At 45.5% G+C, this 16,525-nt stretch overlaps 1 protein-coding gene across 8 annotated transcripts in view; it reads left to right on the top strand.

The window, feature by feature from the left end:
• Window positions 1–16,525, top strand: part of LOC147009852 (CREB-binding protein-like) — a 321,503-nt gene that overhangs the window by 166,001 nt on the left and 138,977 nt on the right. For all 8 annotated transcript variants that reach the window (XM_085861662.1, XM_085861657.1, XM_085861660.1 and 5 more), the window contains one exon: window positions 267–362. In XM_085861662.1, coding sequence (XP_085717788.1) covers window positions 267–362 — 96 coding nt within the window. The remainder of the gene's footprint in view (window positions 1–266; window positions 363–16,525) is intronic.

Below are 16,525 nucleotides of genomic sequence, written 5' to 3' on the forward strand. Positions count from 1 at the left end.
TATTGGCTTCCAGTCATACCAGTATTTTGCATAATTTATTGACAGAATATTATTGTTTCACAGAAGATCATAATTGGTATTTTTATGTCGGCATATTGGTCAATGGACCCAGGCATTAGTGTGATTATTTGACTGCTTGCCAAATTTCTATAAGCATTTAAAAAAATGTTTTATTTTGAACAGTGGTTATTTCATTTGAAGCAATCAGATGCTTTTGTTTCTTTCAAATTTGCTTTGAGTGTTGGGTGCTTTTTTGACTCCATCAGATGGACCAATGGCTGATGCAGGAATGATGCATCCCACATCATCTGGGACACCTTCATGTCAACCCCAGCTGATCAGCAGACTTCCCAACCCTCAAGGTAAGACCTCAATACTTGGTAATGAATGGACAAGTCAAGCAAGCCCATATTTTGGCTTGTGTCTGAATAATTTTCTAAAATGGATGAAACATCCACAAACTGTTGAATCTCACTTTTCTTTTCAAAGAAAACCCAAAACTTTTCAAAAGCTGTTCAATACCATTCTTCCCTCCAGGGCTTCAAGCAGGTGATGCTCCACCATCTCATGCCATCTTCCATCCCCACCCACTATCTTATTTTGCCCCAATTGGCCTGACCTAACTGGACCCTCTTACTTGCAGGTTACTGTGCTACCTCTCATCTTCTCTCTCCTTTTTTTTTCTTTTTTCTTTCTTTGAGTCCAATAGTTGCCTCATGGTCCCACTGTTAGTTTGTTGCCTTTTTACCCTCACTTCAGTCACTCTTTCCATGAGCCTCGATCTTGTATCGACAAAAAAAAAAGAAAGAAACGTTTGTGTATTTTTGAACAAAGCAATTAAAGATTACCTCTCTGACTATTGTGCCAGACTTTTTCCAGTTTTGATTCCCTCACCCTGGACGTATGATGACAATCGAAACAAGTTGGGCCTTTGTCTTACGAAGGGTCAAGGTGGGCGGTGGGGGAGGATATATATGTATATATAGATATATATTGTAGCGTCGACAGCTCATCTAACATCGAGCTTGTCACGGCAGGAGGTCAAAGTCCCGCGATGTCCCAAGCGGCTCAACTGAGGAGGAATTCCGAATTGATGGTGGATGGTGCGCGTGTGGGTCATGCTGACAGACACGCGATACCTTAAGCTTTTAAACCCAACGGGTTTATTTCCCGAAGAACAATAATAAAAAGAGAACCAACGATGATTTAATCGCAATGGAGGAGACTGCGGTGGGTTGTGGTGGGGAAAAAAAGGAAAATACATCATCGATTAAAAAAAAAAAAAAAAAAAATTCTGTACAAATAGATAAAAGAAATAAGAACTCGGCACCACACTCTGGACTCAGTAACAGATGGGAAGGGGACAAAAACCTGGGGAATCGGCTCTGGAGCAGCGGGGACGAGCAGGTGATGAGGGACGAGGAGGATGGCGATGAGGTGAGCAGACGATGAGATGGGCAGGAGATGACCAGGACGACAAAGGGACGAAGCACACGGGCAGGTCGACGAAACGGGGCACAGGGGTGAAGAGAGGCACAAGCAAGCAGAGGCCAGCAGAAGCAGGCAGGCACAACGACCTCATTAAAACTTTCTCCTCGGTCTCTTACACATCAACTCCCAGCCACCTTCTCAGACCAACTCTCTTCGTTTTCCTCACACCCACTTGCTCCTCCCTCTCCTTCCTCTCAGCCACGCTCCGCCCCTTTTGGGAGGCGTCTGTGACTCTGCCTCCTCTCGGGGCAGCACTCCGCCCTCCCAGGCGATCCACTGCTCCGTCCCTCGGGAGGCGTTCATAGCTCCGCCCCTCCCTCTTTCGTGCCAAGCCTCCTGGCAACCCCGGATAGAGGTTTTAAACACAATTTCCTTAAACATAATCCCTAACTAATTATTACCACCACCATCCCCTGTATGGTGGTGTGCAGGCAAACAAGACCATGCTTAAGCTAACGTTTCCCTACTTTTACATCGAGATGGCTATCTTCTCGCACACAGACCATGCTACACTACAGTGCAGTATATTCCTATCTGTTCTATGGTAATATCTAACCCCCCCTCCTCCCCCACAAACGTAACAATATATCTATATTTATTAAAGAAAGACCCACCCACATCTCTCACCTGTGAATGGAGGGAATAGCCAATTGGCTCTCACTTAATCAACTAAACCCAGGTGGCTGGGGTTATATAAAGAATTCATACCTCCCACACTCCTCTAGCCAAAGAAGCTGCATAAAGCAACCCAAGAAGGCCTACACAAGGTAAGCACTTTGCTGTTTCAAACCCTTCCCAGAGTTCCTCCTCAGCTATAAAGATGTTCACATGTAATACACTCATGACAGGATGCATGCATGCAGCAGTAGCTGCTGTGGCACTTGCTTCCTGGTACCCATTACAGTAAAGTGGTCTGATCTCAACTGAATATTTTGCAGGGTTTAACCAGTTCACTCCGGGAAGAAACTTCTGCTCCACGCTGATAAGGGCCAACAAGCCTGAAACGCATGTCAGTGGATGTTCCCTCTCTGGGGTGGACTGGTGTATAAAATTGAGAATTAAATTATTTTCCTGGTATCTGGCTGCAGTGCAATCCTGCTGATAAGTTGGGGGCTGTAGCTCTGCAAAGCTCATGCCTAATAGGCAGAGCCTGCGCAACTGTCTCGCCAGAAGAGCCTTTTTAAAAATTTACTGTCAGAATATGAAACCAAAAGCACTTTCTTGGGATTTCCATGAACTTTTAATGATATAATATGGTATCTATTATATGAAAAATCAATTCAGTGTGTCCTGACCTCCCCCCCCCCCCCCAAGTGCCTTAAGAGCTGAAAACTCTACTTGACATTCATTCATTTAGTTTATGGATTATGATCAAGTCAGTTTTTCCCAAACGGTTTTGTAATAGGCTCTCCAGCATAATCAGACTGCTCATATAAGTGTTCTCTCTCTCTATCTCTATCTCTATCTCTATCTCTATAGCTCCAGCTCTAGCTCTATCTCTATCTCTATCTCTATCTCTCTCTATCCCCCCCCCCCCCTGCTGTCCATTGGTGATTTGGATGTTGCATCATGGTGGCTGTGTAGTTCGGTGGTGTGTTTCTCTGTTGCTTTCTTCGTGTTGTATCATCTCTTTCTTCCTTTTCCCCCCTTTCTTCACCGTTCTTGTTGCGTCCTCCTCCCTCCCATCCCCCTGCCTTCAACCTCCATTTTTTCCCTCCCTCCTTCCCTTTGATTTATTCATTGATTTGTTGTGTTTGTACTTGCTAGTTCCCTTATCGTTCCCCATTTCTACATCGAGACGAGAGAGACAGAGAGCTCATAACTTGAGACAGTATAAACCGTTTCATTTGAAGGTGCGTCAGTGGAATTTTTGAGGTTAACCATCGCACCCCCATTTTTTTTTAAACGGTTGTTGTCTTTATATTATACAATACTACTTTGAGTAGTATTTGGGGCAGGCTTTTTGGATTTATTTGGTCGTGGGTTTTATTTTTCTTTACTTTCAATTTTCTTTTGGCCCTTCCTACCGAGGGTAGGTGGGTGGGATGGGTTGAGGGTTGGGTGTGTTTGTTCATCGAGAAAATGGCGGTGGCACATACACATCGCTATGCTGCGTTAGAGAATCTGACTCGCAAGCATGGAATCGTCTGCACTCCTCAGAAGGTATTGCCGTGGAGAGTGTGGTGTTATGTGTTGGTAACTTGATTGGGATGGAGAATGTTCGTGCAGCGTCACGAATGAGTTTACGGTTTCTTGTTTTTGTGGTAAATGTCGATCTGGTTGCTCACGGGAATGAGGAGTTGAACTTAAGGTTAAAATTCTCTCAAGATGGGCATTACTATCAAGTGTATGTCACCACCGATTCACGAAAGTGTTTTTCATGTGGCAGTTTTGTGCATATGAAGCAGTTTTGTCCTGAAGGTATGTAACAGGCCAGAAATCCCACTCCAGCTGTTCCTCCTTTGGAAGAAAATGTGGGAGATGAAATCTCAACTGTCTCCCTTCTGGTGCCTCAACCGACCCCTTTCAAAGTAAACAATGTTGGATCAGAAGAGCAGGAACAGGATGAAAGTTGGAACAATGGGTTCACTTTGGTTAAGAAAAAAACCGAAAGTCCAAAATAAGAGATGCATCTCCATTCTCTCATAAAGAAAAGCCTGCAGTACTGAGCAAGATGGAAGGATTCCAGGTGGAGGGATTCGTTTTACTGCTCTACAGGCTTTTAGAAATGAGGATGATTCCAGTGGTGCGATGGACCCACAGGAACAACGTGATGCAAGTGTTCCCTTAAACTCAATTGAGAGTTGTCCAAAGGGTTTGGGAATGGCTTGGGTTTGGACGTAGAAGGTCGTGAGGAGCAGTGAGAGGTTGTTGAAAGCGATGGGGTGCTGCAAATGACCTAGTTGTCATTAGCCGCCCTGGTAGATGATCCACCTGTGCCTGAATCATTGCCAGGTAGCGGAGATTCTTTGGTTCCTCGACCTCACTGTGCGGATGAACCACTGTTGCTGGAATCCGTGACAGGTAGTCAAAATGCAAAGTTAGCTATTTCAACTCCTGTTGGGCCTACAACAGATAGTGCTAGACATAGTGAGGAGAATAGCGAGGAGTTTTTAGTTTCAGAAATTGTAGAAGTGTTTTGTGACACCATGGGGCGAAAGGGTGATTCAGCCTCAGAGGACTCAGAAACGGATGACATGGAAGAAGTGCCATCTCAGACCTATGAGGTGAAAGTCACCCCAACGGATGATGAGATAAAGGCCTTTCGAAGAGACTCCTATCATAAACGGAATCATTTGAGGGATTTTTTTTTCCAGACCTTCCTGGACTTATAAATCGCCTCAAGGAAATTATTCGGAGTCCAGATGAGTCCGTTTTTACAGACACCAGCAAATATCGGTTAAAGAATTGGATTAAGAAAGCCCAGAACGATTTAAAGAAAACCCAGAAGGAATTGAAGGACTCACTCTTCCTTCCACATGGCTGAGGTGCGTTTTGGGAGTATGAATATTAATGGAGGGTAGCCTTTGGGCGTAAACTCCAGGTTAAATCTTTGATAAAGAGATTGAAGCTGGGGATTGTCCTGCTTCAGGAACACAGTTCCCTGAATTCTCATGCCGATTGGAGGCAGCTGTTGAAAGGGCAACTTTTCTTTAGCGATAAAGATTGAGTGACTGCAGGAATTGCTTTCTTTTTGCATCCTGCGCTGCAAACCACCTCTGTCGTGTTCACTGAGGTCATGCAGGGATATTTAGCCACTTTATCCTTTGTGCTGGATAGCTCCAGGTTTATTCTTGTGAATGTGTATGCTCCAAGTAAAGGTAATAGACGGCCGGCCAACCTAACCTATCGTGACACCCCGCAGGCATTTCATGTTAAAAACTAGTATGGGGTGCCAAAAGGTAGAAAATATCTCTGTTGTTGAGAATTTGCCCCATACCAAGCGCAACCAAATCGATTTTCTCAAAAAATCACGAAATAGAAGCGTCCCTCGCGCGCGCCGTGGCCACGCCCACGGTGCTCCACTCAGTCCACTAATCGCTCTTGCGGAGGAAATAGCCAGTGTGTGCAACTTGGCGCTGAACAGTTGAGCTTTCAACACGTCTTTTGCGTTGTTTTGCTTTCATTTTGTGTGAAATCTACGACAATTGCATTGTTAAATTTGGGGCAATGGATGAAATGAAAGCTATAGGAATGATAGGTTCGCAAAAACGCAAAAAAGAGCCAGAACTCGCGTCCACATGTCTGTTCTATTTGAAATCAAAAAAGTGCAAGGAAGTAACACGCCAAGCATCGGACGACGGTAAGAATAGGGTGATCACGGTCCTCGCTGAACGCAATCGCCTCGGAGAGGAATCTGATAGATTGAAGAGTCTGAACGATATTTCAATACAGGAATCGCCGTTGATGTGGCACTGCTCATGTTACTGTGATTTCACGGCTGAAAGTCGATTGAAGCGTCTCAGATCGAAACCACTGTGCGAAGGAGCTGCAACTGGCGGTGGCGGGGACAGCATGGATTTGGAGGCACGGTCATCGCGTGGAAAACATGAAAAAGTAGACTGGGCAAAATGTCTATTTTGCCAAGATGAAAAGAAGGGAAAACCAGGTAAGAAAGTTTGCAAGAGTCAAACTGAATTACATGATATCTGGACAATGCATTTATCCCGTAAGATACTGGAACTTTCTAACGTAGACACGGCGCTGTGGATTCGTCTGGCAGGCACAGTAGATCTCATTGCTGCTGAAGGCAAATATCATCTCTCATGCTTGATCAAATTTGAGAGAGAAGCAGAGAAACAAAGACTGGATGTTGGACAAGGTGAAGATAAGGAGCTGACGACCCTATGTAACATTCTGAATGACGGGCTTTCACGTGGATATGTATACGATATGGAGGAGGTTTGGAAGCGATTTCAGGATTTATGTGAAGCGAAAGGACAGGAAATACCTCGGAGCTATTTGTCACGAAGGAAAACCTTCACTGACGTGGTGTCTAAGAGACTCGGGAGTAGAGCTGGCTTCATTAGACCCCTCAATCGTACAGCCTCGTTGCTCTTGTATCCCAGTGAAAGGAATGAATGTGTCATTTCAACATCTCTGTTAGGAATGCACAGGGATGAAGACTCGGAAGATTCTGATGATGGTAATGACTTTTCGATAATGGCCAGCAATCCACTGCAGGAAATAGTACATTCTGCTCTCCAATTACGCAACGATCTCAATAGCCTCCCTGGTCACGAATTAGGATGGCGAGGAATTGACCAAGACCATGTGAATGAGATCATCCCCCAATCGTTGCACATATTTCTCGGAGTCCTTTTCACCGATGCGATCGAGGATAATACTGAAGCTGCTGATACATGTGCAGAGCTCGACCGCTTAGTCTGTGATATCGCACAGAACATCATCTTTCGCCTTTCCCAGGGGTGCAAGCTGACACCCAAACACATTGGATTAGGGATGACAGTACATCAAATGACGCGATCCAAGGCCTTGGTGGATCTCTTGCATCAAGTGGTCACTGTATCAGCATCGACACAATCTGGCGCATTGACACGTCCATCGCAAATGATATTCTCGACAGGGCCGACGCAAACGACGGAGTCTTTATCCCCGAGGTAATCCGCCCATTCGAGACCTCAGGGCTGGTCCTCAGTTCATGTGACAATATTGACGTGCTTGAGGAGACAATTGACGGCAACAACACTACACATTATACACATATGGCAGTGTGGCAGCGAGATGACGAAACTGTTTATCACAGAGATGAACCTCGGCATATCGGTCGTACTAATGCTCTCAGCCAGGAACGAATCGGCAAGATGCACATATTAGAATACGCGAAACCTCGTTCTGGTATTCGTCCGTCCCCCACTTTTTTCTGATGGTGCCGCCATCAACATAGAGTCGTGGTTCCAAGAGTCTGGCAATGCAAATAACAGCAAGTCCAATAACTTGGCATGGACATTATCAAGAATATTACATGGTGGTGAGTCACAATCTGTGCCACCATGGGCGACATTTAACAGTCTGGTGACGAACCCCACCTGTCACCAATGTAGGTATGCTCCCAATTCTGAAGGTACCGGCAGACCATGATGACACAATGACAACTGTGATGACCAAGTTCATGAATATCAGTGAAAAGGTGGGACAGACACACACGTTAATTTTTGCTGACCAACCTCTCTACAGTCGGATGAAAGAACTCGTCTGGAACGATCCCGCCAAATACAGCAATGTTATATGCCTCCTTGGTCACCTCCACATTCTCTTCAATTACCTCAAAGCTAATGGACAGCATTATGAGAGCGCAGGGCTGGAGGATATCTGGATCGAAGCGGGATTATTCGCTCCTAATACGATACCAAGCGTACTTGGTGGAAAAGCATACTACCGAGGAGTATATGGACATATTTGTATGTACGAAGCATTGTGTCGCATCCGATGGACCAAATTCATGGAGTGGCTCGAGCAAAGTCATGATATCGCAACAATCGCTTCGATCGAGGCAATCAAGACATGCGCTGAGGAAGTTAGGAACAAATGTCACAGTGCAGATGGTCGTCTCTGCAAATCCGATGCACTGAGCCATGCCATCTGTGCTTTGAAATAAACCATCGAAAGATCAGATGTATTGACGAATTTGGACGAATTTGACCGATGCCGTGCAACTGATCCCAATTTTGAATTCTGGACGAATTACATCAAAATGGTCAGCACACTTTTGGAATTCATCCGTGCGTATAGAGAGGGAGATTGGCAGGCGCACCTAAAATCGTTTGCACAGATGTTACCGTGGCTATGTGCGTATGACCACACAAATTATGCGAGATGGGGACCAGTGTATCTCTCCAACATGAAAATGTTGGAGAATACAGCGCCTGATGTATACAGTGCATTTCTCGCCGGGAACTTTGTGGTACAATGCAGCAAACGTCCGTTCAGCTCTGTGCCAGTCAATCAAGCTTCAGAATGGATCAACCGCATGTGTAAGATATCGAATGGCATAATCGGAATCACCAGGAATGATACTGCAAGGGATCGATTCTGCTTGACGTGGTGTGAGCGCTCCGAAATTGCCCTAGATACCAAACGGCTCCTAAAACTGATCTATGACGAGATTGTGGAGGAGGCGATATCTACGAGAAAGGAGGCTATGCCTGGACGTCTAAGGCATGATGAAGGCAATGTTCAAAATCTGATGGACCAGTTTGAGCGATTCCGTATTTTCCAAGCAGCGGATACACTCCCACCGGCACAATCACCAGACGTGGTGGAGGAATCGCAGGAACCTACACTTGTATCTTTGACAACAAACGATCTCGCCACAATGGGAATACAAACTTCCCTGTTGTCAGCCTATGAGCGAGGTCTTCGAAGGTTACAAAGTTTTGTGGATGAGAGGCTGGTAACTCGAGAGACGGGTTTCTTCGATACGTGTCGAGGATCAATTCCAAATCCTTTGCTCATCTCTACAAAAGCACAGCTCTGACCTCAACAGCCGAGAAGAAATTCATCAAGGCAGACGCAAAACTCATACAGAGGTTGTTCAATACAATCAGAGCTGGACGATGTGTCGATATGCCCAGGATTCTTCAGCACAAACTTTTGTCGCTTCCATCGTCGCTGGTCAAGAGAAACGGACAGATGAATCAGACAAACAAGGCTGATATGCTTCATATCCTGACAAACGACGTGGATATCGAAACACCAGCGAATATTCTATCCCTGCAGGAGACGTCGGCTCTCATCATCGATGGTCACGCCATGATCCAAGCGATGGGGAAGCCGTCTCATTGTCGCACGTTTGCTGACCTTGGTCGTACATATCACGAGAGGATTGTAAAGCTATTTCACCAGTCATTCACTCGCATCGACATCGTCTTCGATCGGTACATCGGAACAGGGTCAATAAAATCGGCAACTAGATCAAGGCGTGGGCAGAAGAAGCGACCAATCCAAAAAATCATTGATCGAGGAGACGTACCACTGCCAGAGGTATGGGACAGATTCATCGCCCTGGACCAGAACAAAGCTGACCTCGCTAAATTCGTCGCCGAGTACCTCATTTCGACCGATCGGAATTACCCACAGTCTTGCGAGCTGATTGTAGGGGGGGTTTAGCTGAACCGGAGATGGCGAAGTCAACTACACGTGACCAAATTACTGATTTGGCCGCGAACCATGAAGAGGCCGATACGTGCATGGTCGCCATGCAGCACATACCGTCAGAGAGAAATACAAGAGAGTGGTCGTGGAGAGCAAGGATACAGATGTATTATTACTCCTCATCCATTTCTTCGGTGATGCAAACGTTGATATATGGATGAAAAGTGGGACAAGCAAAAAACGTGTCTACTACCAAATTGCACCAATTGTACAAAAGCTATCGCGTCCTGTCAGGAACAATCTGCTCGGATTTCATGCCTTTACCGGATGTGATGTGACGTCTTCGTTCTACGGATACAGGAAACGGAGCTGCTGGAAAGTGTACGTGGAACAGCGGAGCTACTGGCGAATATTGGGCGTGTGGATCCACTGACGAGGCTGAAAAGTTCCTGTGCCATTTGTATGGAGTGGACAACGCTGACGATCTGCTCTCTGCCAAATCCCAGATGTTCGAAAAAGGTCTCCGGGATTTCGAAAAGCTTCCGCTAACATTCGACGCATTCGAGGTCCATCATATCAGGTCAAATCATCAGGCGAAAATCTGGTACCAGGCTGATAAACCTCGGATAGCAGTTGAAGCTCCAGAAGAGACGGGTGGCTGGAAGCTAACAGATTCTAGACTTGAGATCATGTGGAAGCGACTCCCCGCCATTCCAGCTTCTTGTACTGAACTAGTCACTTGTGCGTGTAAAAGCAAGTGTCGAACGAGTGCATGTAAGTGCAGCAAGTCTCGCCAGAACTGTATCCCAGCATGTGGGTGTGACACTGTCAACTGCAATAATGACTACGACTAACTACAGCTATATGGGTAAGCAAATTATATTTCAAACATTCTCTTCTGTGCCAACTCTCTTATACAACGTTTTGATCTCACATGAGTTCATCTTACGAGTTGAGAACTCACGTGAGAAGATTACATGCGTCCATCTTCAGAAATTCGAGAAAATGGCCATTTTACAATTGCGGCCTTTCATGGTTTCAAGTAAATCTCTAGTCTAAATTTATTGCTGAGACTAAAGGACAGTAGCCTAGGCGAATAATTCATACACAGGCATATAGATGTGGCAATGCTGAAACGAAATTCACTATAACCAAAAAATGAGGAATTTGGCATTTGACCTTGACCTTTGACCTCAAAGGTCAAAGTTCAAGATGGTATGGGGAATATTCTGAAGCTTCACCCTATCATCTTACTTTCGGACATGCATAATCACTTTTAACAAGAAATGCCTACGGGACTCATTTTTAGACCCCAGAGATAGTCTTGGCCGGCCGTCTATAATGAGAGGAATGACCTCTTGTTACCCGCCATCGAAGATGGACGGAGGTTACTGTTTTTCACCCCTGTCTGTTTGTTTGTTTGTTTGTTTGTTTGTTTGTTTGTGAACAGTATTACGGAAAAACTCGACGGATTTCGACGAAACTTGGTGGGGGGGTTAGGTGTGGTCCAAGGATCATGCCATTAGATTTTGGACTTGGTCCAAAATCCAATGTGGCCGCTATGGCGGCCATTTTGAAAAAAATATTTGAATTTTTGTTTTTGCATTTCTACATGTTTTAAGTGATTTCCACCCCCCCCCCCCAAAAAAAAAAAATTGTTAAAGAAAAAATAAATTTTGCAACTTTTTTTTCAACAAAATTTCGAATTTTTTTTGCATTTCTACATGTTATAAGTGATTTCCAACAAAAAACATGCCAAATTATAATTGCGGCTGATTTTGGAACTTCAGGTGGATATACCCACGTAAAATCAATTTCTGTCTCAAGGAATCCAGTTATGACGAATGAATTGAGTATGTAAAAGTTAAAAGTAAAAGGGAAAGTTGCAAACTATAACTCTGTGAGCACTGTTGACGTCAAATTGAATGAATAGGATATCAGGTTCACTTTAGTGACCTCGCAGTATTGGCGGCAGAGGTTTTGCACTCTACCGAGTGCTCCCCCTATAGTTACATTTGTGCTAATAAGGAATTTTTGGTCCCATGATTTTATTGTAATCGTGGTGGGGGTTAATTGCACTTTAAACCCAGTGTTAGATCGTAGTAGTGCTGAACCTCACCCTGAGTCAGCTTAGCCTTTAGCAGAGGCTGTTCGGAGGTTTTCATTGGATGATGCATGGATGTTTCAGCACCCTAATGAATGTGGGTTTTCATGGTGTAGATGTGTAAGGAACAGCGTCACATTAGCGAGCTGCTGGATAGATTTTATGTTAATAGGCAGATTATGAAGGAGGTTTTGAGAGCAGATATTATCCCCTCAGGTTTCTCAGACCACAGTCTAATTGTCCTAGTTTTTAGACTAACATCCCATATGGGAGGGGGTTGTTCTTGTTGGAAATTAAATATAGATGTTCTCAATAATACTTACTTCCAAGAAGCCTTTCGGGTTGGGTGGCAGGACCTCGTTTGCAGAAGAGAGAGTTTTGTTAATTTGTGAACTTGGTGGGAAATGCGAAGGTGCAAATTGCGGTGTTCTGCCAACAGTTTCAAATGTGTACCTCTAAGCAAAGAAGAGGAGAGAAAAATGTTCTGGAAAGAGAGGTTATAAATTTGCAAGGTCGTTTAGCAAAACAACCGGATGTGCAGAAGCACAAGCTATTGGTGGAGAAGCAATCTCTCTTGAAAGAGATTGTAAATTATAAGGCCATAGGTGCTGTGATTAGACCGAGGATGGATCGTTTTTTACAAAACAGATGCACCTACTTTAGTACTTTTTTATCTGGAAAAAGAATCAGTGCCACAGAAACAAATGGGATGCCTCAGGAGGCCAGGGGAAAACATGAGTGTGTTGCAAAGCCAGATAAAGAGGGTTATTTCTGATCACTTCACCAATTTATTTTCTAATGAGGATGTGTAGGAATGTGCAATGGAGCATTTTACAACGGAGATGCCTCAGCTAAGAAGCGAGCAGAAAGCGAATCTCAGTGCTCCAGACATTGGACGAGCTGGAATAATCACTCATGTCTTTGGCTACGGGAACAGCACCAGGCCTGGATGGCCTCCCAGTAGAGTTCTGAAGGGCTTTCTGGGCCCTTATAGGCCTACCCCTTCTTGCTGGAGGTACTTGAAGAGAGCATTGAAGGTGGTAAACTTCCCCTCAGCTGCCGTAGAGAAAGGAGATCCGCAGCTCATCATGAGTTGGCAGCCTGTTTCGCTTGTATCCGTTGATTATAAGATTTTTGCAAAAGCCTTGGCACAACGTTTATCCCCTTATTTAGTATATTTGATACACTATTTTTTTTTTTTTTTTTTTTTTTACATGAAGTTTTTTGTTATTGGCCGTCAGATTCATGACAATATCTTCCTTGTTCGTGATATATGGAATGTATGTAAAATAAATAATGAAGAAATTGGATTATTGTGTCTTGATCGGGTGCACCACATGTATTTATTTAGAGTTCTTGAAAAAATTGGTTTCGGAGGTGGTTTGTTGCTTACGTTAAGCTGTTATACTATCAAATTTATTCAATATTTAAAGTTAATAACAAACTGATCCCACCTGTAAATATTGAGAGGGGGATCCGTCAGGGCTGCCCTTTATCTGGTATTTTGTATGCCTTGAGTATTGAACCCTTATTGATAGTGCTGAGGAAATCTGTTGTCGGCTTAAAAGTGTCAGCAGAGCATGAAGTTAAATCATCAGCCTATGCAGATGACATTTGTGTTTTGGTGATAGATTCCAAAGATGTAGGCTTGGTTGAAGATAACTTGGAGCTATTTAACAAAGTGACAACAGCTGTCATAAATTGGGGCAAAAGCCAGGCCTTGTGGGTGGGTCAAGCCAGTGGATCCTTGCCTTCCCTTCCACTTCAGCTCAGATGGAGTTTTGAAGGTATTAAATACCTGGGAGTGTTTGTCAGAAATGAAACTGTGGAAAAGAAGAACTGGGGGGTATGGTGGATGCCCTTGAGCAAAGACTGATGAAGTGGAGAGGTTTGCTCAGTCAACTTTCAGATAGGGGACACGTGTTGGTGCTCAACAATCTGATGGCATCCATGCTTTGGCATCGTTTCAAGGTGGTGCACCCCCCAGAGTTTGGTGAAAAACATACAGAAGATTCTAATTGACTTCCTTTAGAGCGGAAAACACTGGGTTCGTCCTGGAGTGCTGAGTCTTCCCTTGGACAAAGGAGGTCAAGGCCTTGCGGACTTGATCAGTAAGATTATGACCTTTCGTATGACTGCGATTAAGCGCCTGCTCCATGGACCTTCGTGCCTGGCTTCGAGGTTTCTGGCCAACTCTCTTTTGAGCCGAGCTGGTGCCCTGGGCAACTCGCAGGATGTCTTCCTGATTGATGTCCAACACTTGGACCTCACACAACTACCGTCGTCCTACTCCAGCAGGCTGAACGCTTGGTAAGCATTTAAAGTGAGCTGCTGGAAAACGTCGTACACAAAAGAAATGTTTTTGTGTGAACCCCTCTTTTACAATCCACTATTCAAAAATATTCCGAAAAAATCGAAGTTTCATTCAGAAATTTGTTGGGAATAACATTCAGAGAGTACATGATCTGTTGAAACAGTGCAGGAAATTGGATGAGTGCTGCTGCTCTGGCAGAAGCTGTGAGCATAAGGTCAGCAAGATATGTTTCTCTTGTCCTATGTGGTGTTTTGAAAAGGTTCCATGACAAGAACCTACATGGGGAGGAAGTGTTCCCTGTGCCGGTGCCACTGGCACCTCCTTTTCTGGATCTTGTGCTTTCTCCAAGTAATTGTACGAGTCACTCGGTCTATAAAATTCCAATTCCTCTCCTTTGGAAGGCCTCCTGCTCATCTCCGGATGAACAGCGAAACGTGTATCAGGATTGTGTGAGCTTAGTGCAGTGTTTCCCAAACTTTTTTGAGCGCGACCCAAATCCGGGTGTGGTGAAAATCTCGTGACCCAAGCTTCAATCAGCGTTTTTTTCCACGAAACATAATATCATAAAATCAGACAACCAGCGCTAATACATTCTATATTAGTGCGAGGTGTAATTGCAGCTTCGTCTACATGATGTCTTCGATGCGGGGTTCGATCTTGCTGAGCGCAATGCGCATGTCGTGGCCGGGGTCGAGGCGATTGCGCGCCTTGGTTTTGATGACCGTCAGCACGAAAAAGCCTTGCTCGCACAGATACGTGGTCGCAAACGAGAGCAGAACATTCATGACTTCGGCACCGATTATGGGCTTTTCTTTCTTGACCACAGTCCAGAACTCTCCAAGTGACGCTTTGGCGTAGAGTTGTCGATGGAACTCGTCGTGATGCAGCTCAATGAACTCTTCCTGCAGTCCATGGACATCCTCAGACAGGTCGTCAACCTTAGCCTGGAACGGATTCCTGATCCAGTGCTGGGACGCCAGATCTCTGTCCGGGATGTAGCGATCGAATTCGGTGATCAGGTTCTCCAAATGGTTCACCAGGATGGGCTTGATCGCATCGAGCGCTCCAATCTCGTCGTCCTCCTACTCCTCCAAGTACTCGTTCAATGACGGAATCGCCGCTGTTCTTCTGTGCTCCAGTTTCCCCTTCTAGAGCAGCAGCTTTTCCTTGAAGGCCGACAGTTTCTCGGAGAGCGTGATGATGTTTTGATCCCTGCCTTGCATGGATGTGTTCAGTTCGTTCACTGAGGCGAAGACGTCGTTGATGTTGCAGACTTTGAGCATCCAGGGCTTCTCGTGGAACCGGACGGCATGGCGATGGTTCTTCTCATTGAGGAATATCTGCAGCTCTGTTCGTAGCTCCACTATATGACGCAGGACCTTGCCGTGGGAGTGCCATCTCACACTGGAGTAGAAGAGGAGATGTTGGAATTCAGACCCGAAGTCAACACACATCTTCTCGAACAGGCGAAAGTTCACGGCGCTGGCTTTGACGAAGTTGACAATGGTGACAACCTCCTGCATCACTGCCGAAAGATCTGGTGACAGATGTTGCGCAGCAAGGTTCTCGCGACGCAAAAGACAGTGGAAAATTCCGACGTTCGGATTGACTTGCTTGACTCGCGCAGTGAATCCCTGTCGAACACCAAGCATCGCGGGAGCGCCGTCGGTGCACAGGCTGACAGTTTTCCCAGCTCAGGCCTTCTTCTTGTTGCAAGTTGTCCACGACGTTGAAGATATCGGCGCCAGTTGTCGTCGTTTTCATTGGCGTGCAAAATAGAAATTCTTCCTCGAGGTCCGTCTCACCCTCGTACCTCCCGAAAATCATGAGCTGGGCGTCGTTTCCGACATCCGTCGACTCATCGAGTTGGTAGCTCCATTTTCCCACCTTCTTCATGCGGGCCACCACCTGGTCCTTTATATCTAGCGAAAGGTCGACAATGCGGCTGCAAATTGTGTTGTCGGATAGCGAGATGGACTGCATTTTCTTGGCCGCGTCGTCGCCGCAGACGAGTCGGGCCATGTCCATGGCTGCGGGCTTGACGAGCTGTTCGCCGATCGTGTGCGGCTTCATCTTCCTTGCGATGCGCTGCGCGACGAGGTAGGATGCCAGCGTCGCTTGCTTGGCGGCCAAAAGCGCTGGATTCGTCGCCGGCTCAAACCGGCTCCGCTTCAGAGCCGCTTCTCGGCGCTCGAAAAACTCACGATCCTTGTTGACGTGCTCCGTGTGCTTTGTCGCCAGATGCCTCTTCAGTTTGTTTTCCTTCAGCGATTCGTTGGACAGCACTTCGAAGCACAACACACATTGTGGCTTCACAGAACCACGATCACTGATAGAAGTGAAGCCCACATCCAAAAATGCTTGCTTGTAGAAACGCTTTGCCATCCTGCAAAACGAAATAGGTGACTGGATCAGTCAGTGGAGTCAGTGTCAAGGCTAACTGACACAAAACACGCAATGCAATGTGGAGCAGAAAACTGCGCTGCGCAGTCCAGCCAGAT

This window comes from Eptatretus burgeri, chromosome 17, assembly GCF_056783735.1.
Source record: "Eptatretus burgeri isolate ZD-2024b chromosome 17, Ebu_testis_v1, whole genome shotgun sequence".
NCBI lineage: Eukaryota > Metazoa > Chordata > Myxini > Myxiniformes > Myxinidae > Eptatretus > Eptatretus burgeri.